Raw genomic sequence first — 22799 nt, 5'->3', positions numbered from 1 at the left:
AGGGTGCAGATTCTGTGTCTAGGGGGATTGTCCCCCTGCTGTGTGTTAATCTGGGGAGACTTTGGAGCTCCAGAGAGCCATGAAGCCCCCAACGGTAGGCAGAACTCTGGGCACATAAGTACATGTGCTTGGCAGGGAGCAGGGGTATGTCCAGAGTTCACGAGATTCTTAACTGGGCTTCTGATGCCTTAGAAAGGTTATAATGCTGTCCTTCACTGCCAATGGTCCTCATCTCTCCGTTTTATGCTGTAGGAGTCAGCACTCAGGAACATTTTCCAGTTCGGTACCCCCATGGCTGCCACAGACTCCAGAGTTTCTCTCTCCCCATTTGCTGACTTTCCAACAGCAAATTCAACCCAACAAACTCTTATGGGTATCTACTGGGCATAGACACAAAGAAACCAGTGAGACAGACTAGAAATCTCAGAAATGGAACAGGGGATGTATGACAACTGGTTTATGAGAAAGATGGTAGTACAAATCATTGGGAAAATGAATGATAGGTTAGCAGACCCTTTGGGGGGAAAATGGTGCTCTATATGGAGAAAAATGTAGCTGCATCTCCACTTAAAATCATATATAAATTCAGATGATTGAAGATCTAAATGAGAAAGCTAAAACTATAAAGCTAGCAGAAGAAAATATAAGATAATATCTTTGTCACCAAGGGGTGAGAAAAGATTCCTTAAACAAGACTAAAAACATAAACTATAAAGTTTAAAACATGGAGGGGTCTGAGTATATCTCAATTAAGGATTTCTGCTCATAGATAGGAATTATAGGCAAGGTTAGTAATTATCATACTAGGAAAAGATATGAACAATATCTACAATCTACAGGATTTTAACATCTAGAAAATACAAATAATTTGTGAATCAAAAAGAAAATTAAAGCACATAAAATATGGGCAAAGGACATGAACTGGCATCACAGAAGGAAGATTAATATGGCAGCAAGGGTATGAAGGGTGTGCAAACAGTAGCAAGCAGAGAAATACAAGTTAAAATAAAAATTAGATACTAATTTATGTCCACAGGGTAGCAAAAAACTAAAACCAAACCAAAGCAAAACAAAAATCTAGAAAGTTGGATAACAGCAGGTGCTGCTGAAGAGGAGAAAAATGGGGTTCCAAATGCAGAACTGGCAGTATAGACTGATGTAGACTGCTGTAGATCAGTGCAGCTCTCTGGAGTGCCCCCGGCACTAATTAATGAAAATACATGTGCGTATTTCCTGGGACCTAGTGATCTCACCCCTGGGTGTACGTTCCAGAGAAATTCCCACATAGCATCTTCCCTCAGGGAACACACACAGGGATATTCATTGCAGCACTGATCATAGAAAGGGGAGTTGAGGTAGTCAATGGGTCTAATATGAGAGGAAAGGAAAAGTAAAGTGTTGTAGATGCAGTGAGTAATAGTAACAGGCTAATGTACACACAGCAATATGGATAGAGCTTAAAACAGAGAATTGAGTGAAAAGAATAGGAAAACAAATGAAAATTATAGCATCATATTATTTAGGTAGATTAAATCGACTTAAATTTGACAAGGATGATGGCGTAGGGCCTGCAGTGGGGAGGGCACTGGGATTAGAGATAAGGAATAAAGAGGACAGTGGATAGAATGAGAGAATCTTTGAATAGACCAGTGATGATTGTAGAGCATGGAACTGAGACGTGCAATGAACTCGACTTTGTGTATCTGAGATCCAAAATTGAACAAACTAAAACAACATCAAGCACAGAGCCAAGTAAAATGTCAGCATGGAGGCAGGAAGGAGCGTAAGTCATATTCAAGGAAGGCATGTTAGAGTTACTGACCCAATGTGAGTCAAAGTAAGAGTGTGGCAGCCAAAGAAAGCAGAGGCCCCTGCAGGAGCAAGCTCATCAGAAAGATCTACCCAGCCACTTGGCTGTGGGGCATCCTCTTTGAGCCAATCCCACAGCAGGCACTCTGCAGGCGCCATGACTTTATAGTTACAGCTACAAAATCTAGGAGCAGCTTCTCACCATGCCCAAGCTGGGTTCCATCCACCTGTGTGATGGGGGCAAGGGGCTCTTGTTTACGCAGAAACTGCTTCAAGTAGTTGATGGTGTAGGTGCCCACAAGGGTACTCCTCCCAAAAGCTCTCCAGTCCACCACGCAGATGCTCAGTGGTGGGTGCAGAAGCTCGTTCTCAGGCAGTTCCTGCAGAGAGAGGCTGAGATGAAGAAGGGGCTAGGCCTGGCTGCTTGAGCCCTGGTGACCCTTCCATGGGCAGACCCAAAGCCAGCTGGGCATCCAGCCTCCCTTGTCTTTGCCTTGCCATTCTGTCCCTCGTGGCCAGTCCTGCAGATTGCCAAAACTCTGGAGCCACGTCTTCCCAAGCCAGGGAGTAATTCACCCAAATAGGATGTCTGCCTGAGTAACAATTTGTCCCAGGTTTAAATTACAAAAATCTCTCACCTCTGCACTCTCTCTGACGGTCATTTTCAGACCTCTTTATTTTGTCATTATCTGCCAACAGAACTCTCATCTCCAATGACAGCTTATCCAGGCCCATTATATAAAAGAGATGAAAGTCGAGCCATTTAATACAGAGCTGAGAGTGAAGGGACAGTGCCCCAGCCACCTGTTTTCCCTGGTGGCCCCCGAGACTCAATGCAGCCTGATACAAAAGATTTGCAAACACCGTGCACATTCTTCCATTGTAGGCTTTGCTAACTGGGGGTATATGTCCAGTGGAGCAGGCTGGGCTGCGCGAAGCAATTTTTTCTTTGCAATTAGTTTCAAATCAAAGCACAAAAAAGTATGCTGAAATATTGAAATAAATAAAAGCACAGATGTCAAAAAAAATCACTTCAGAAGCATAAATTCACATGTAAACTCCTGACATTCTAAGTACAAATACTTTTTAAAAAATGTAGCCATTAAAATAAATTTTATTACAGTATTTTCTAGGCCAGTGGTTCTCAAATTTTATCATATATCAGAATCACCTGGAAACCTTGTTAAACCAGAGACATCTGGCCCTCCCTGCAATAGTTTCTAACTCAGAACAGCCAGGCCTGAGAATGAGCATTTCTAACAAGTTCTCAGGTAATGCTGATGCTGATGAATTGGGGACCACACTTTGGGAACCACTGTTTTAGGAAAAAGTTTGTCAACCTGCTTTGACTGCTGTATGATCCACACTGGAAAAGTTTCAAAATAAAACAACAAGTCTATTTTATCTCATTCTGAAATTCTGGCTTTTCACTAAATTAATTCTTTCTCGCAGGTAGTGGACATCTGAAACCCTAAAACATCTCATCTCTGGAAAAAAGAGGAATGAGTCAGGTCGGGAGAGTGAGAAGCTCGCACCACTTCGAAAGCATCTGCCTGGATGCCGAAGTTCGGATTGTTCTTGTAGCTCTGGATCACACAGGACTTCACACCTTGTCCTCCACACTCAATGAGAGCCTGAGGCCGATCCACAGAGAGGAGCTGCACCTTCTTCATTTCCCGAACTCCCCAGAAGAGAACCTGAGGAGACAACCAGCAGAGCCATCACCACTGATCCACGGAGGAGCCCCACGCCTGCCCTGTCTCTGTGTGGAAAAGTCAGACCTACTCCCTGAGAACCATGCTGTGTTCCTCCAGGAAAGAACTGCACAGCTTTTTGAGGGCTCATTCTTTTTCTCTAGATCTCCCGCCCATTCCATACGACCGCTCCTACAATTCAGGTGGGGCCACTGCCCTTGAGTGCCAAAGAACAACTCAGCTCCTCCCCTGACCCGTACCTCCACTCGGTATTTGCTCAGCACTGGCCGAATGTTGGCAGGAACTGGGTAGATCTGGGTGATGTCTGGTGGCTCAACGGGTGGGAGGCCTTGCAGCCCGGAAGAAGGGACCTACCACACAAGGCAAGTGTGAGTTAGACGCTGAAGAGACACAGGGAAGGCAACAGTGCCACACAACCACCTCATCAGTAAGATGTTCACTGTTTTGCCAACAAAAGTAATGTTTCCAGCTTAAAATACAAGGACCATGCCTTTTACCATATTTAATTATTTATTAATTGATAAATGCAGTCATTTACAAGGGTAACCAACATTTAGCGAGCACTTAAGATGTACCACAAGGCTAATAACACAGAGCTCACAGTATAGAGGGGAGAGAGAAAAACAAATACAGAAGATGGTCTTTACAACTTACTAAAATTACACAAGAACCACAGCAGGGTGGTGGAGAAGGAGCTTCTATCAGTTTCCAAATGTTTGAGTCTTAATGATCCCCACTCCCTTCAGACCTGTCAAGATCTCCAGAAAAGCCATTATGTACTACTACTACTACTAAATACTACGAAAAAAGGATGTACGTTTAATCCAACAGAGACTACATCCTAATCAGTGAAGCAGAAAATGAAATGTTTTGAAGGCAGATGAAAACTTGTCACTTCTTGTGCACTTGGGGTTAATGAAACTTCAGGACAATTTCAGCTTTGCTGAAATTTCACACAAAGGACTTAACAGAGTTCTACTGAGAAAAGGGTCTTTTTCACTGTGTAGGCCATCCCACACTGCCTCAAAACCTGATTCGACACATGCATCTTTCAAGAAGGTTTCCTCAAAGAAAACAAAAAATAAAAGAAGCTTTTTCTGACCCGATCCCAGCTGCTTCTACCATTCAATGCCTTTTGGATGCAATATGTCCTCTATGCAGATTTCGTGAAGAAATTAGAGGACTGAGTCCAGAAATAAGGCTCTGCTGTGTGACCCTGCACAAGTAACTTTCCCTCTCTGAGCCTCAGATATTGGGCCAGATGACCCATCAAGCTCCTTGGGAATCAGATGTTCTATTAAACATTGCTTTGGAGCAGGTGGTTCTCCTTACTGGGGCTGTTTGTCTGCCTGAACAATTTACAGGGACTTGGCCAATAGGAAGTCTTTATTTACTTCATTCTCCAAACCCCTCCATGTACAGTGAGTTCTTGATAAATGTTTACTGGTTGACTGACATATTAGTCCACATGCTCCGTATGCTAGAAAAAGCCTAATTGTGCATCAAAATCTGCAAAATGCAAATATATCACCATTCCGTTTTCACAGACATATTCTAGTGGGCAACAGCAGATGTGGTTAAGCTAATTACAAGAAAGCTCAGAAAAAGGAGAGCAGACACTGCAAATGTGAAATAGGCTTAAGGTAATGAAGCTGCAGGATACACCAGCCCAGATCAAGAAGCTGGTAAATAATGAGGATGGCAATGCCCAACACTGCCTGGCAGTGAAGAGGTGAGCAATTTAGCCTGCGAGCATCACCTCACTGGGAAAGTTAATAGCCCCTCGGGCTTTAAAGGGAAAGCCACAGAACAGCTGTGATGGTGGCATAGGAGGGGCTGCCTCAAGATGTGCATCATATGTTTTATCCTGGGGCTGCTGAAGTATCTTGGGAAATGGCCAAAGAAGTTTTGCTTTGTAAGTGCCTGAAAATTGCTGTTAAGAGCTCAACACAGCCCTAGAGAATCCTATAACATTGTGGCAATTAAATGACTTTGCCACCAGCCAAGATTAAGCTTTTCCCAGTGAAATGGGTTGGTTGCTGGCCTATAAAACCATGTGATATGCAGTTACTCAGCACATAGACCAGGGAAAAACAAGCGATTGTTATAAAGACAAAATAGTAAGAAGTGGTGGTGAGCAGGATGGGTAGTTGGTCTGAAAGCCAAACTGCTCTAATATCCCCATGGAAGTAAAATATCAGGACCTCAAAGTAGGTCCAGCTTCAGGTCCAGGACAAGGGTGAACCAGTGTGGCACACAGGGTACAAAAGTTAAGGAGGCACTCACTCTTAGGGTCATGCATGACCCTAGTCCCAGCCCTGCCCATCTGAAAAATCACTGATGCTCAGAAGCCTTTCTCCTTTCTGTCTCCCTCAGCTCATAATTTATATTTCTATTATTTCTCATCTTTAGTACAGTGGTTACTTGGGCTCCATCACTTACTAGCTCACTACATATTTTATGTAGAAATGTCTAGCATGCAATAAAATATGGCATGCACAGAGATAAGACAATGTGATTAACAAGAGAAACTAAGCGAAGAAAGACTCAGGATTCAGATAATGTGGTAATCAGACATGAACTTTAAAGTAACAATGCTTAATCTGTTCAATAAGAAACTAGATAAAAAATTTCAATAGATAAATGAAATCTATAATGAAAAAAGAAATGGAAATTGTATGGCTGAAAATTTAGTCACTGGAAAGAAGAACTTAGTGAATAGGTTTTAAAAAAGAGGCAGGAGAAATGAGCTGGAAGATAGGCCATATTGTGGATAAAATAAAGCTCAGAGAGACAAAATGATAGACAATGCATAAAAGAAGAGGCACAGAGTATCTAATTAAAAGGTCTAATATACATGTAACTGGAGTCACAGAGGACAGGCTAAAAGAGGTGAGGCAAGGAGAGGAGAAAAGGGAGAGAAAAGAGGAGGAATAGAACAGGACAGAAGCAATCTTTGAGGAGATAAAGGCTGACAATTTTCCAAAACTAATTTAAAACATCAAGCCAGGGTTTTAAAAGCTCTATAAAATCCAACAAGATAAAAACAAAACTGTGCTTTATTACAACATAGTAAAACTGCTAAAAACCAAAAATAAAGAAAAATACCTTAAAAACAATCAGATGAGGGAAAAAAAATAAAGATCACTTTTTAAGGAGCAACAATAAGAATAATAACCAACCTCTCAAAAGAGAAAGCACAGCCCAAACAATGGAATAATATCTTCAGCTGAAAGAAAATTGTTTCCAACCCAGGCAAACAAAACAAAACAAAAAAACCTAAGAGGAAATGTAATGGGCCCAACATCAAATAGTGAGATTATGGCAAAGCCAGAACCACCAGAAGAGGTAAGTGTGAGCTCCGGGATAAAGTTAGTGACTTGAGGAGATTGTCTTGAGGGCTTGAGCAGGGTCTCTACTGGAAGATTTTGTTTGTTTCTTTTTTTTTGAGACAGTCTCACTCTGTCACCCAGGCTGGAGTGCAGTGGTGCAATCCCTGCTCACTGCAACTTCCGCCTCCCGGCTTCAAGCAATTCTTCTGCCTCAGCCTCCTGAGTAGCTGGGATTACAATTGCGCGCCACCGCGCCCAGCTAATTTTGTATTTTTAGTAGAGACGGGGTATCACCATGTTAGCCAGGCTGGTCTCGAACTCCCGACCTCAGGTGATCCACCTGCCTCTGCCTCCCAAGGGTGCTGATTACAGGTGTGAGCCACTGTGCCTGGCCTGGAAGTTCTTAATAATATGTAAGGATCAGCCAGCTTTCCCTTCCTGACCCCTCACTAAGCCTATTTTAGGGTGGATGCCTTCCGCAAAGTCTTCATTAGCAGGGCAATAATCAGTTAATGACACTTTACCTTTAAAACAGGGAGAAAGATCACACAGAGACGCTGTCTGAAGCTAATTAAATCATCTAACTCAGACCTCTAATGAGAAGACTTAATGAGTGCCAAGCATCAGAGAAGAATATCTCATTTTTTAAGCCAATAGAACTTAGGTTAAATCTATACCACATAGAGAAAGAAGATTAAGAACAAATGAAAAAATTAGAGAACATTCACATGATGGTAAGAGAAAGAGTCCTAGAAAGTTGAATGAAAAGGAAGAATGGATTCTAAGCAGGCAGAGTTAACACATAAATCCATGGAGGCTGCACAGTGCACAACCGTAAGGGGGCCAGCCACATAGACCGAATAGCAGTGGCCCCTTGCGGGGCTGTGTAGTGCACTAACCCTGTAGGTAGGCTGAGATATTTCTAGGAATTGGGAAGTGGGTTGGGCAAAATAATGACTCCCAAAGCTGTTCACATCCTAATCCTCAGAGACTATAAGTATGTTACCTTAAATGGCAAAAAGGGATGTGGCAGATGTGATTAAATTAAGGCTCTTGGAATGAGGAGTTTATCCTGGATCATCTGGGTGGGCCCCATGTATTCTTGAGGGTCCTTATGAGGCAGCAGCAGGAGAGTCAGAGTAGGAAGAGATGTGATAATGGAAGTAGAGACGGGAGGTTGGGGGGAGAAAGAGACAATGAGAGAGAGAGACTTGAAGAAGCCATCTGGCTGGCTTGAAGGTAAAGGAAGGCCCACCAGCCAAGGAATGCAGGCCAATCCCAGAAACCAGAATAGACAAGGAAACAGATTTCCCCCCAGAGCCTCCAGAAGGAACACAGACCTGCTGATGCCCCAATGAGGGACCCTTTCAAACATCTGACCTGCAGAACTGTAAGATAACAAATTGGGTTGTCTTAAGCCACCATGTCTGTGGTCATTTGTTAGAGCAGCAATAGGAAATCAACACAGGAAGCAAAACATTCTAAGAAAGGGAGGTGGACTTTCCAGAAGGAGAACATTCAAACAGCAGAGGAGAGGAAAACTGTAATAGGACAGAGGGGGTTCTGAAAACAAGAGAAACATTATAAAAGTAGGGGAAACGAGTGTTCTAAGTATGGAGAATGGAAAAGAATGCCAAAGTGTGAATAACAACAGATAGTTCTGAGATTGCAGAAGGGGACGTCGCTGTGAGGGGCCCAGGGAATGGCCCAACAGTTGAAATCTGGCTCACACACAGAATTCCATGAATGTTTGTTCATTGAATGAGTAAATAGATGCATTTTTTTTTTTTTCAAGACAGGGTCTTGCTCTATCACCCAGGCTGGAATGCCGTAGCATGATCATAGTTCACTGCAGACTCCACCACCACGCCCAGCTAATTTTTTATTTTTTGTAGAGATGGGGTCTCGCCATATCGCCTAGGCTGGTCTTAAACTCCTGGGCTCAAACGATCCTCCTGCCTCAGCTTCCTAAAGTGCTGGGATTACAGGCGTGAACCACCAGGCTCCGATAAAATATTTCACGGTGAGTCTATGATGTGTAAAATATTGTGGGCTTTTCTGTGTGATGTGGAGATAAACCTCACATGTCAAATCTCATCAGCCGATCCAAAAGACTCTACCTTTAAGATATATGCAGAGCCCACCTCTCTTCCTTTCCATGGCTACGTTGATTCAAGGTGCCTTTATCTCCAATCTGAGTAACTTTAAGAGTCTCCCAACGGGCCTTTCTGCTTCTCTCCTTGCCCCTTCGGAATACACTAGATCTGGCATCTTCGCGTTGCAACATTAAGTCATTGTGCCGAGAGTACTCTCTTGGCTTCCCATCTCTCCCAGAATAAAAGCCAAAGTCCTTACCAGGCCCCATGTGATCTTTTCCCACTGGCCTCGTCGCCTTCCCGCTTCCTGTCATTTGTCCATTCCAGCCGCATTGACCTCCTTGAGCATGCCAGGCATAGTGAGGCTTCATGGTCTGGAATTTGCTCTTCCCTCCGCATCTAAAGGCTCTTTGCCCGCTTAGTTGCATGGTTGCCCAGTTAACCATGCAGCTAAAATGTGAGGCTACAAAAGTAGTCTGAGGACAAATTTCAGGACAGCTCAACAGCCAGGCTACAGAAATGTGACAGTCTCCTATGGGGCAGATTTCCTCTTCAGGGAATATTAACACTTATCATGAAAAAATGTTTTGTGGTCAAATACATTTGGGAAATATCAAGTTTTGAAAAAGAAGTTAAAAAAAGTTCTTTGTGGCAGGACTTCTCAGTTTCTTTACCATGGTAACTGGCATTTCAGATCCCCAAGAGAGATGTGATATAAAGCATTTCTCAAGCTTTCTTGTCACTGTATTTGGAGGGAGTGATGTTCCAAAAAAAAAAAACCCAGACTTTGAGAATGTTCCTGATGGTAAGAAGTAAGAGCCACTGAAGATTTCTGGAGAGCAGGGTGGTAACACCAACTGGTATTCTGGAAGGAATGTGGAGGATGGAGTGAACAGGAAAAGTAAAGAAGGCCGGTAACCCAGCAAGGAGGCCAATGTAACATTCAGATGAGCACTAAAAGAACCCATGGGAACAGGGGATGGGAACCATTCAAGGAACAATGTACGGGGCGGGCCTGGCTGTGGATAAAGACATGGTGTAAAGAATTTAAGGCTTACTGAATTTTCAAGCTGGAGTGTCTGGGAGAACAACGGGGCTATGAATCAGGGTAGGAAGGGCAGGGGGCAGCTAACTTGGATAGAGGAGGGAAGTAAAAATAATGAATTCAGTCTGGTGTATAGGAGAACAAAGGTATTACATCCTTCATGTGTTTTTGAGACGGGGCCTCTTGCTCTCCTGCCCAGGCTGGAATGCAGTGTTGTGATCATGCTCTCACTGCAGCCTCAACCTCCCAGGCTCAAGTAATCCTCCCGCCTCTGCCTCCCGAGTAGATGGAACCACAAGCATGTGCCATCACACCCAGCTGAATTTTTATGTTTTGTAGAGATGGGGATCCCACTATGTTGCTGAAGCTAGTCTCAAATTCCTGGGCTTAAGTGATCCTCCCCGCCTCTAAATCCTTCTGAGCAAGGGCAGTTTCAGTAATGGAGATAGAGAAACTGATGCCAGACATCCACAAATGAAAACTGAGAACAGCTGGTAACAAATGAAGGCATTTTCCAGCCCCCGTCTTCTCAGTATGTATGAGATCCACATGCTAAGACAGTCATGCTGGTGATCAAATTACTTTTTGAACAAGTGATCAAATGAGAAGAAGTCCTAATGAAATCCTAATGAATTGTATCTCAGGCTACTTACCTCTGACAGTGCTTACTTAAGTCGGCTGTCAGGAAGCAGCAGGGTCTCTCACCAGTGTGCCCAGCTCAGGGCTCAGCCCACTCCAAATACAGTGACAAGAAAGCTTGAGAAATGCTGTCAACCTCAGGAGGGAGGGTGAGAGGTGGGGCTACAGAACCCAGACAGCTGAGCCCACAGAGAGCATTTGGGGATCCACCAGTCCAGCCTTCATTGGCAGATGCAGGCTCTCAGACCCAGAGCACTTATTAGGACAGCATTGTGTAGTGAAAAGAGAGTTGACTGAATCCAGTTCAGTTAGCATTGAGCCTCAGCTTTCTCACATGCAAAATGGGAGTGCTGGACTAGATCTCATTTTCCCAAGTCAGCCATTCCACGACTACCTTTACCACTTGTACATCTCACAACCATCTTTTTTATTCGACACTTTTATTTTTGAAAAGGAAACTTCATCTTGCAAGGTAAAACAAGTACTACTTGACAGAAATGGAAAGTCACTTTAAAAATAAAACCAATGAAACAAAATAGTGTTATTGGAATATGCAATGTGATGCTTTTTTTTTTTTTTTTTTTTTTTTTGAGACAGAGTCTTGCTCTGTCACCCAGGCTGAAGCGCAGTGACACGATCTCGGCTCACGGCAACCTCTGCCTCCTGGATTCAAGCGATTCAGGTGCCTCAGCCTCCGAAGTAGCTGGGATTACAGACGTGCACCACCACGCCTGGCTACTTTTTGTATTTTTAGTAGAGATAGGGTTTCTCCATGTTGGTTAGGCTGTCTCCAACTCCTGACTTCAGGTGATCTGTGCTCCTCAGCCTCCCAAAGTGCTGGGATTACAGGGGTGAGCCACCACACTTGGCCAATGTGAAGCATTTCTTAAACTTTCTCTTTACTGTATTTGGAGGGACTGGTGTTCCAAGAGGCAGACTTTGGAAAATGTTCTCATAGGTGTCACTGATCTCTTTAGGAAGGGACTGTGCCTGCAACCTGTGCTATCTCTTATTAAAAAGGGAGGTTTCAAGTTGAGAGATATTCGAGACACATTAACATCAAAAGTGGCTTTCTTCTAGAAGTAGTTAGAAGGATAAAACGTGGCAAAACTCCCTTCATATCAATCCAACACTATTTAATGCTGGTTTTGACCTAAAATCACTCATTGAAAGTCTAAAATCAACAGGATTCTCACTTAGGACTGGACCAACAGTTTTGAAGTTTACATTCAGTTCTGATAGTCCATTTTCATGTGCAACACAAATCTATTTGACTAGATCTGGTTCTATTAGAATCCCATTTGGTTTTCAGATTTGTAAGACAAAGATTTTTCTAGTCCTACCCTCCTAGGCTGCAGTCATTGTGGAACTAGAGCCAATGCTTGAATTCCTGCTAATCCATTCCCCCAAGAACTCTCACCCAGCCTCAGCTCCCCTAACAGAGAGCTCACTCTTTCTCCAAGGCAGCCATTCCATCCTCAAAATTTTCTCCCTTACATGGAGCAAAAACTAGACCACACTCAAAGTCTTTGATAAGATGAGCTTAAGAACTCATCACTGTAGCCGTGTGCAACCCCAAGGCTGTAGACCTGGGCAGGTTCTGGGTTTGAATACAAGTGTGTCTAACCCCAAAGCTGCTCCCTTCCTCATTATGCTCCCCAGAATCCCCAGCTGTGGTGGGACTCTCTGGATTCTAGGCTCTCACCTGCCATATTGAGCAAGTAATTACCTTTCTATCCAGCTCAGTTCCTTTACCTGAAATACATGGTAGAATTGGACATCTTGCTTTAATATTCTCAGGCATCATTTTCAGCTTAAATAGCTATTTGTGGAGTGTTTATTCCATGCCAGGCACTTTAGATAGATTGACTATAATCCCCATTTTGCAGGTGAAACCCAGATTAAGTAGCTTACACAAGGCCACACACTAATAAATGGTGAAACTGAGATTTCTACTATGAGGTTGAGGGGCCTGTATCAGAGATTTCTCCCCTTAACCTCCTACTCACTGAGGCACCAGGAGGTGCCTGGTGGTACTTTACCTTTTAGTCAGATCAACACCTCTGTCTTAGGCTGCTTAGGCTGCTATTATATAATAGAATTCTACAGACTGGGTAGTTTAAACAATAAATGTTTATTTTTCACAGTTCTGGAGGCTGGGAAGTCCAAGATCCAGGTGTCAGCAGACCTGGCATGACTGGTATCTTCATGCGACCAAGAGAGAGAGGTTATCTCTCTTTTGTCTCTTCTTATCAGGGCATTAATCCCATTCAAAGTCTAAAATCCCAATGAGGATGCTAGCTCTAGCACCTTCATTCTTAACTCGTTCTCTTTGTGTTAGGAATGCTTGGCTTCTGGTTTCTATACTAATTGAGTTTTGGCTTTATTTGATGTTTTTTGTTTTGTTTTTAAATTGGAATTTCTGAAAACTAGGCTTACCTATATAGACATTGTTATGAACTGAATGTGACTCTCCAAAATTCATATGTTAAAATACCAACCCCAATGTGATAGGATTTGGAAGTGGGGCCTCTGGGAAGCAATGAGGTCATGAGGGCAAAACGCTCATGAATGGGATTCGTGTCCTGATAAGAAGAGACACAAGAGAGATAACTTCTCTCTCTTGGTCTCATGAAGACACCAGTCATGCCAGGTCTGCTGACACCTGGATCTTGGACTTCCCAGCCTCCAGAACTGTGAAAAATAAACATTTATAGTTTAAACTACCCAGTCTATAGAATTCTATTATATAATAGCAGCCTAAGCAGCCTAAGACAGAGGTGTTGATCTGACTAAAAGGCAAAGTACCACCAGGCGCCTCCTGGTGCCTCAGTGAGTAGGAGGTCAAGGGGAGAAATCTCTGCTACAGGCCCCTCAACCTGCTCACTTCTTCTCCAGGTTCTCTCCACATCCTGTGTGTTCCTTTCCTAGACTGCTGGACTTCAGGGACTCAGCTTCTCTTCCCAATACCTGCTTCTGCTTTCTGAAAAAGTCTCCCCAGACACACGTTTATAAATCCCCCTTGGTCTTAGCGGGAAGGACTAAGATCTCTTTGTCTTTGCAAAACCGTATAGTGTAAGGAGCAAAAGGCCTTAAAGGTCTAAGGTCAACTCAGTTCACCCAGCTGTGTGATAAGTCAGTCAATCACTTTAATCCTAAATTTACTATCTGTAAAATGGGAATCATAATACCTACCTCAGCAGGACTGAGGGAGCTTTAGTGTGATGAAAGGTATACGAGACAACAATCACCACACCAGACACGTGGTAAGTGCCCACATATGTTTGCTTCCTCTCTGTTTTGTATCCTTTCATGGCCTGCGTGGAGCTCAGGAACTTGCACACACGGCTGCTCAAGCATCGTTGGCTAAACCCGCAAGAATATTTCATCCTGAGATTCTGACTTATAAGCTCAGGGTATCTGGCAATAGTCCAAGTCACCTGAGTTCTTAAGTGCACCTCTCAGGTCCCCAGGAGACACATTCAGATGTGGGATTGCAGCAAGGGATCAGGCACAGCTTCACTGAAGTGGCACTTCTGGTGAGGCCACTTCTCTGGCCAGGTAGACCTGATAGATCTGGTGCCACATCTGGTTCACTCACCTGCAGCAGTTCAAATACAGCAAGGAGATCCCCTCCAGAAAGATTCCCACAAAAGATGGGGTGATAGCATAACGTGGGGGGCTCATAGTCCTGGTCAGCCAGCTTCACAACAGGAGCAGCCACTGTGGCACCCAAATATTCTGGCTTCCCCTAAAGAAGAAAAGAAATGAGTTTGTATTTCCTGATCATTAATTACCTGGTCTGATCCACATCAATGCAGTTTTACAAATAACCTCCACAAAACCATCAGTATCCGTGTCTCACTCTCTTCTCCTGCCAAGCTCCTCTTGCCCATTTCCATGGGTCTGGGGAGCAGTGGGTTCCACTCATGCTCCTAAAAGGGTCATCCTGGCTGGGCACGGTAGCTCAGGCCTGTAATCCCAGCACTTTAGAAGGCCGAGGCAGGTGTATCATGAGGTCAAGAGATCAAGCCCATCCTGGCCAACATGGTGAAACCCTGTCTCTACTAAAAATACAAAAAGTAGTTGGGCATGGTGGTGCACACCTGTAGTCCCAGCTGCTCAGGAGGCTGAGGCAGGAGAATTGCTTAAACCTGGGATGTGGAGGTTGCAGTAAGCTGAGATCGCACCACTGCATTCCAGCCTAGTGACAGAGAGAGACATCTCAAAAAAAGAAAAAAGAAAAAAAAAAAAAAGGTGGCAGGGGTGGTCATCCTGGGGGCTTTCTGGCCCAAAGCTATCTTAGGGGCTAGCTCCTCATATATTGAGCTCAGTAGGATATAGTTAAAATAATTATCCAGGGAAGACTGGAAGGGGAAAAGGAAAAATCAGGTGGCAGCAAACATTCCAAAGGATCTGCAGGGCAGGGCATCACTATGGTTGAGAGCACGAGCTTTGGAGCCAGGCAGACTTCAGTTTGAGCTCTTACATCTGCCACGGTCTAGTTCTATGCCCTTGGGCCAGCTGCTCAACCTCTGAACGCCTCACACCTAACAAGGATTTAAAAGTAATACCTTTCCATAGGATCATGAGGACTAAAGGAATGTTATATAGGCTTTACATAGGGACTGGTATATAAGTGCCCAATACATAGTAATGATGAAGATGATCGATATGTCTAAGTGATGGGGCAGTCCTGCCCTATTTTTCTTGGTAGTAAAAAAGGATATTAAAATATTTTTGTATGTATGTATGTAGGCCGTATATTTCTATAAGAACTATGTGATGCTATGGCTCTGCTTCCTGCCTCTTGCAAGACTGTGTGCACATTCCCCCAGAGGCAGCATAGGGCTGCGCAGTCATTCTGCTGTGCTATTTGTCTCAAGAACTGCTAGAATATAAGCTCCTTGTGGGCAGAGTTGCCTGCGCTATTCACTGCTGTGTCCCCTGGCACAGGGCAGATACTCAATGCATGCTGGTTGAGTGAAAGCTGTTGGATAAATGACCTCTGCCATCCAAGGTCAGTGCCCTTGCTCTTTTTGGCTGAGGCTGGGTTTTAGCAGTCACACTGCTTCATTGTCTCTGGACTCCTGAAGCAATATGTGCAACCCCAGCTGTAGAAGGAAACTTGGTTGAGGTGGAAACCAGGCTTTTGTTCAACCACACTTGAAAACAAAGCTGCCTGCTGGTGTCCACTAGTGGAGACAGACCTATTTTGGGGATGGGTGGAGTTAGGGCAGCTGGCTAGGAAATCAGTGATCTGCCTAACGATTTGTTCATTAACCCAGCTGGGAATGGTTAATTCAAATTAGCCCTGGAAACAAAAGAGTAAACGTAGCCCAAGCAACCAATTTTCCAAATATAAACTCATTTATTCCAGAACCAGCAGATTCTTATAAGGCCATTGGGAAATGAGGTAAGGTTCTAGACTGGAAGCATGGGTCCAGCAGATTCTGATTCCATTAATCTGAGCATCACCATATTTTGGGCCCTGGTTAGCTGCAGCGCACAAGGGTAAACAAAAGTTTTTGCATGTCTACATGTATTTCTCTGGGAGCAAAGTGTGTATTTTCATATTCCTTTCTCTCCCACATTTCTTTTTCCCTTTAAAGTCAATAATGTCAGCTGAATTTCTCCATAAAGGGCTTGGCTTAGGGTTGGGCCAGGAAAAGCCACTGCTGAATGGAGATCTGGAAGGGAAATGGAAAAAAATGGAACAGCAAAGGGAAACACAGCCAGCCCAGCAGGTTAGTGTAACAGGACTGTGGCCTACATACATACATACGAAAATATTTTAATATCCTTGTTTACTACCAAGAAAAATAGGGCAGGACTCCCCCATCACTTAAACATATCAATCATCTTCGTCATTACTACATATTAGGCACTTGTATGCCAATCACTATGCAAAGCCTATACAACATTCCTTTGGTCCTCATGATCCTGTGGAAAGGTATTATTTTTAACTCTTTTTTAGGCATGAGGCGTTCAGAGGTTGAGCAGCTGGCCCAAGGGCATAGAGCTAGAAAGTAGCAGATGTGAGAGCTAAAACTGAAGGCTGCCTGGCTCCAAAGTTTGTGCTCCCAACCACAATGGTGCCCTGTCCTGCAGATCTTTGGAATGTTTGCTGTCACCTGATTTTTCCTAGCAGAGTGTTCAAAGACGCTCTACTGCTATTATTGTTTTCTGCATAGAAAATAAACACTAACAATTGAAAGCATGTTGTTAAGAACAAAATTGAAAAGGTAGTTATTTTGTGGTCTTCCCTACAGAACATCTATACATGCTACATAGTAGAAATCCTCTTCCATAAATATATGCATCTATCCCCAATTTATAGATAGGGGAATGGGGCCCAGAGGGAGGGAGTGGCTTGGAGGGCTAGAATGTGGATATATAGGGGAGAGACTGCTACACTAGCCTCTACCACCTGTACAGGCAAAAGTGGGCACAGGGGACCTGGTTCAGCCTTCAACCAACTATGACTTTAAAGAAGGTATTTGAGCTTTCTATGTCTGTTTCTTCCTCTAGAAAGCAAGATGGGAACTTCATGGTCTCCATGGTCACCAAGGTCTCTGCTCCCCTTCTGTGATGCTAACTTCTTGATTCCCTCCTGACCTTGACCCAAAGACAGGGGCTGTCAGGAGTACTGCGAGGAGGTGGGGAAGCTTTAGGCAGGCTTCCTGGAACTACTGTTTTACTTATTTGTGCTTCTGCAACCTCCTGAGGAGGTAGAGACATTAAATAAAGAAACAAACCCTTTCCTTTCATTTTAGACTACCTAATTTAAGAAAAGACTATTTGTGTAAGTTAAAAAAATCCTCCAGTAAGCTTTTGGCTCTATCCAAGGGTTCAGCACACAAACATCTTTGGAGAAGAAGAGGTTTGGTTCACATCATAAAAGAAAAGGGATAGAGATGAATGTGTTGTGTAGGGCGTAGAAGCAACAAGCAAGAGAGAAAGAAACACAGAAAGGCTGAGAAAATACCCATCCATTTCTTTTCAGCCAGGTGAGATCAGTAAAAACCTCCTGTTTCCAAAAGGCATGGACATTTTTATTAAACAGCAATAGGACCTGGAATTAGCTGGAGGCTGGGTACAGTTGCAGGTTGCTTTATACAAGTATCACATTCCTGAAGAAGTGTGTAGACTGACGTTCTGTAAACCAGATCCAATTTTGATTGCCATTTAAATGGAAGTCAGTGAAAAACTCTTTTAGTAAAGCAAATGATCATCACCAATCTTTTTGGTTCTTTGAATTGTTTTCAGAGGTCAAGTTTCCCTCTAGGTACCTGTAGTGTTCTCACCACTCACAGCGTCAGGACTTTATTTACTTTAAAATAAAGTGAGTGAGTTCAACGTGGCATTTTTTATGAGGTGTGGTCAGCGCAGGCCCAGGGGGACACTCACCACAGCGTCGCTGTCATACAGCTCCACCACCACTAAGGGCGGGGACTCTGCCAGTTCCTTCACGTCTCCGTGCAGCACCAAATCATTGAATAGCAGCATTTGGTTCCAGGTCGGAGAGAGGGTCTGGGAGATTATCTGGAAGGAGGGACCAAAGAAAAGCAAAAGATAATTCAATTGAGTTATAGGGGCTGTAAGGTTCATTCATCAAATACTTATACAGGGGAAAGAGAACACATCATCATTGTGATTGCTCACCATTCAATATTCAAGTGACTATGTAAACTGAGCAGCTACTATGTACTAAACAATGCTAGGGAACACAAAGACTCCCAACCGCGGAGGAGCGTACATTCTTAAGTTTCATGAGCAGAGCCCCTACAATGTTTAACACCCTCTTTGCATACATACTTTCAGCTCAGTCCTCACAGTAGTGCCAATGATAACACTAGCCACTTTTTTGAGCATTTATGGTGTGCTGGGCACTGAATTTCACATGCACTGTCTCATTCAACCCTCAAAATAATTCTGGGAGTTGGGTTCAGTTATTTACACACGTTTTCCAGATCAGGAAACTGAGGCTCACTTGTCCAGAGCCAGCAAGTGGCAGAACTGAGATTCCACCTGGACCATCTGGCAGCAAAGCCCAGGCAGGCTGCTAACCTCATCCACTCTCACCACGTAGATGCTAATATTATCTCCATTTTATGAATGAGAACATGGAGGATTAGGGAGATTAAATGATTCTTGACTTGGGAGCAAATACAATTTTGTCATCAAATATCCTAAAGTTGGGTATTTGACCTAATATTCCTTATGTGGAATTCTACTGTTTTGTGGTTATTGACTGAATTAAATAGATGAAGGTTTTCAAAACCACCCTCACCATTTTGCATGACATCTTTCTTACACTGATAGTAGACTGTACCATTATACAGATGGAGAAGTCAAAGGATACAGAGGATAATAATCTGCATAATTGCCCTCAGACCATGAGCATCTTGCCTAGAAGTGGCTCACAGCCCCCTCATAGGCCATTTAAGTGGTGCCCTCAGAAGGGAGGGCATATTTGGTCTTGCATTTTCTTCTCTAGTTAATTGGATGTTTGGAAACCTCTCAATTTCACACAGCTGAAGACTGGAGTTGTTTGCAGGGCAAGTGGACCCTGCACCTGGGCAGAAGCTGTTCCATTAATGCAGGAGACTAGTCCTGGAAAGAGTTCAAAACCACCTTTCTTTCTCTTCCAGGCAAATGAGTGATTTCATAGGTGAATGTATCACAGCAGCCGCTGGGTCCAGGGGAAGTTTCTGAACTGTGCCTTTGTCTGTCACTGTTAAATCTAGGAGGGAAGTCTGGAGAGAGACCTGGCCTGGACTCCAAAACTCATATCAACTGTCATCTCAGCGTTTTACATCAAGTCATTTCTAGTCACAGCATTAAGTCATTTGCCCTGTGGTCACAAAGGAATATTTTTATTGCTCTTCTTTATGTGGGTCATAAAAATATTGTGCATTTTCACAATTGCCTTCTCTTCTTGCTTTTTCACTTTTAGGGTACTTTATGTCTGACACACAACAAGATTTTAAACGTTTCAGAGAAAATCTAACTTTTCCAATAGGGAATGAATGGCTTCAACCAACAAATAACAGAAGTTAAAAAGCTGCAATGCAAAGTTACCCTGTGTCAGTGACATCACAAAGAACCGTGTTTTTATGATGCTTTTCAAAATAGAAATGTGATCTGTCTTGTAGCATGCACTCGACAGCGTGATACCAAAGCAATTTATGATCTTCACAGCATCTTTCCTATAGAAATATTTTGGTATCTTCTTTGGCACTGGGCTGTAAATACCACTTGATAAGATTCCAGAGGCCAGCATTTGTTCATTCACTCATTCATTATATAAATATAGGATTCAGGACCTACAATGTGCTAGGCACGGTATTAGACACTAACACAGCACTCTGTGCATAGCAGATGCTCAATAGCTATTTGCATGAATAAGTGTGTATCGACCTGTCCTTGGAGTTGCTCCCATGAGTAAAAGGACTGCATGACCACCTTCAGGAGGTACTAAAAGTTTCACCCAAACAAAAATACATTCTCCTACCTACCTCAGAAGGAAGGTAACTTCGTCCTCATTCAGTGACTGAGCATAAAAATGAGAAGACAACAGACTACTTTCTCTTTCCTATGTTTTGAGAGTTAGTATGGAGCGTGGTGATGATGAGTATAGACTCTGGAGCTGCACGGCCTGGGTCAAAATCCACGCTCTTCCATTTATCAGCCATGTGACTCTAAACAAACCTCTCTTTGTGCCTCAATTTCTTTATCTGTGAAATAGGGATAACTTGTGCATTCCTTCCAGAGGATAAAATACTCTGCCAAGGTGCTTATGATTCACCTCCTTTCTTAAGGGCTTTCTTAAAGAGTTATGCATTATAACTGAGTTAAATGACATTATCTGGAAGTTATGGTAGCACTTGCCTAACATTTTGATGGAGCCAGCTATCGTGGACAGAGTATAGCTTTAGAATCAGATAACTCTGAAGTGAAATTCTAGTTTCATTACCTACTCGATGTTGGACTTAGGCACACTGGAGAATAACCCTCCAAACCTTAGTTTTCCTCATTTAAATGGGGTTAGCACCTACCCTGCGGAGTTATGACCATTGTCCAAGAATATTAAGTGCTTGGCACACGTCAGGTGCTCAATAATTGCTTGTTACCCATCCTACCCAATCCCAGCCCATATTCTTTTATAAATGAGTAAACATTTACTGAACGCCTGCCACATGGCAGCCTTGGTGCACTGGGGTAAGAGACCATTCACGTCCTCAGGACTAAGCCCCAGTCTGGTTGTTGGAAATGGCAGGTTCCGTGCTCCACCCTCTAAGATTTCCTCCCCTTCTCCTCTAATGCTCCCTCTTAGCCATTTAGTCCGTTTCCCTCTTTCATCCCAGAAGCCTTTCTCTGTGGGAGCTTTCTCTCTTTCCCTTTGTATTTCAGTCACAAGATTTCTATGTCCCATATCCCCAGTGATGTTGAGAATGACTGGATTCCCCTCTTTGAAATGTCTCATTCCATTAAGTCACTTTATAAAGCATTGCTTTTCAGGACCAGCCTTCGGAGGCTTTTTCTCCCTGAGCCCTGTGTGGTCAGGTGAATGCTACCAGTTGAACAGTGGCACTCGGCTATGACTGCAGGGGCCCAGGTTCAGCTTTCCTCATCATTAAAAATACATCAAGGGGGCATGTCACCTGCAGACAAGTCCCTCTGTGTTAGCGCAGAAGTGAAACAGGAGAGGGAAATTGGTACCCTTTCTTATGAAAATGGAAGTGGAGTGGTTAAGCAAAGTGACTTTGGAATTGGGCAAACCTGGGTTTCCATCTTGGCTCCACCATCTTCTAGCTATATCATTTCCGAGCCTTACCTTCCTCATCTGTAGAATGAAGACACTAATAACATCCAGCTTTGGGCTGCAGTGAGATGTAGCAAACGATGCATATAAAATGCTTAGCATTGTGCCCAGCATGTGGGGAGCTTTTAGTAAATAGCAGCTATTATTATTAACAAAAATGAGGTACTTGGCTTAAAATTATGGAGACAAAGTCCAGAACTCAACAGAACCTATTTTCCCTTTCAAATAATTATTTGATAAACAAAAGCCATCTGTTCCTTTGAGATATGGATGTAAATCAAATGAAGATGCTGTATGGAGATACAAAATACAAGGATAATTACACAGCAGACTAAGGATTTCATCCAAATCCTGTACTTCACTCAGGCCCTGGAATTCCACAGTGTTGTGGCAGGTGGAGGAGGGCTCCAGGGGTCTGTCCTGTGAGAACTCCCCTTGCTGTAGGAAGGAAGCCTCAATGACAACAACAACAAGCAGTCACATAGGCCTTAGTTTTAAGCAAGGTACTGTCCTGGGTATTTTATCCTCTGGAAGGAATGTACAAGGTTATCATCCCTACTTCACAGATAAAGAAATTGAGGCACAAACAGAGGTTTATTTAGAGTCACACAGCTGATAAATGGAAGAGCATGGATTTTGACCCAGGCAGTGCAGCTCCAGAGTCTATATTCATCATCACCACACTCCATACTAACTCTCAAAACACAGGAAAGAGAAAGTAGTCTGTTGTCTTCTCATTTTTATGCTCAGTCACTGAATGAGGATGAAGTCACCTTCTTTCTGAGGTGTCTCCTGACTTCTCTCCCAGGTAGAACTAACCCTTTCTCTACCTGGCTCTTGTAGGACTCTGTATAGCCCTGCACCCTGAGGCTTATCATAGTGTAGTGACTCATGTGTCATAAGGCCTGCATCCATGCCTGGATTGCATATTACACTGGAGCAGAGTCCGGTTCTTCTCATCCTCCAGAGCCCAGCATGCGGCCTGGCAAAAAGCCAGCACCCGACAGGCATTAGTTCAATGAATGTGAGGCTGGTTCACATCACGCTGTCAGTGTGCGAGTCATAAATCAAAATGCAGTCTACTCTATCATCCAGGTCATGGGCTTTGCCCTGGAGAACAATGTTAGCCCTCTCAACATCAGCCAATGTCATGGCCAGCATTTATCAATCATTTTATAAATTTAACTATCTGCTTCTTCATGACAGTCCCATTTTAAAATGACAAACTTGAGGTTTAGTGAGTTGTGTTACTTGCCCAAAGACATGCAGCCAGAGAGGAGATGAGCTAGAAAGTAACTTTAGGGCACTCTGTGTGCTAACCCATGGTGCTTAACT

General features: G+C 43.5%; 1 protein-coding gene and 1 long non-coding RNA gene across 2 annotated transcripts in view; one reads left to right on the top strand and one right to left on the bottom strand.

Annotated features, from left to right (window-relative positions):
• The window catches only part of FER1L6 (fer-1 like family member 6), a 206741-nt gene that overhangs the window by 56226 nt on the left and 127716 nt on the right, over positions 1-22799 (bottom strand). The window contains exons 21-25 of the mRNA XM_054518809.2: positions 18047-18181; positions 14238-14387; positions 3764-3874; positions 3345-3506; positions 2012-2189 (exon numbers count right to left, since the gene is read on the bottom strand). Of these exons, the coding sequence (XP_054374784.2) occupies positions 2012-2189; positions 3345-3506; positions 3764-3874; positions 14238-14387; positions 18047-18181 (736 nt within the window). The remainder of the gene's footprint in view (positions 1-2011; positions 2190-3344; positions 3507-3763; positions 3875-14237; positions 14388-18046; positions 18182-22799) is intronic.
• LOC129047530 (uncharacterized) lies at positions 3860-18089 on the top strand. Its single transcript, XR_010141297.1, has 3 exons — positions 3860-5256; positions 8752-8879; positions 16249-18089. It is a non-coding gene; the product is annotated as an uncharacterized LOC129047530 (long non-coding RNA).

This window comes from Pongo abelii, chromosome 7 (genome assembly GCF_028885655.2).
Source record: "Pongo abelii isolate AG06213 chromosome 7, NHGRI_mPonAbe1-v2.0_pri, whole genome shotgun sequence".
NCBI lineage: Eukaryota > Metazoa > Chordata > Mammalia > Primates > Hominidae > Pongo > Pongo abelii.
This window is presented reverse-complemented; position numbering and strand designations above follow the sequence as displayed.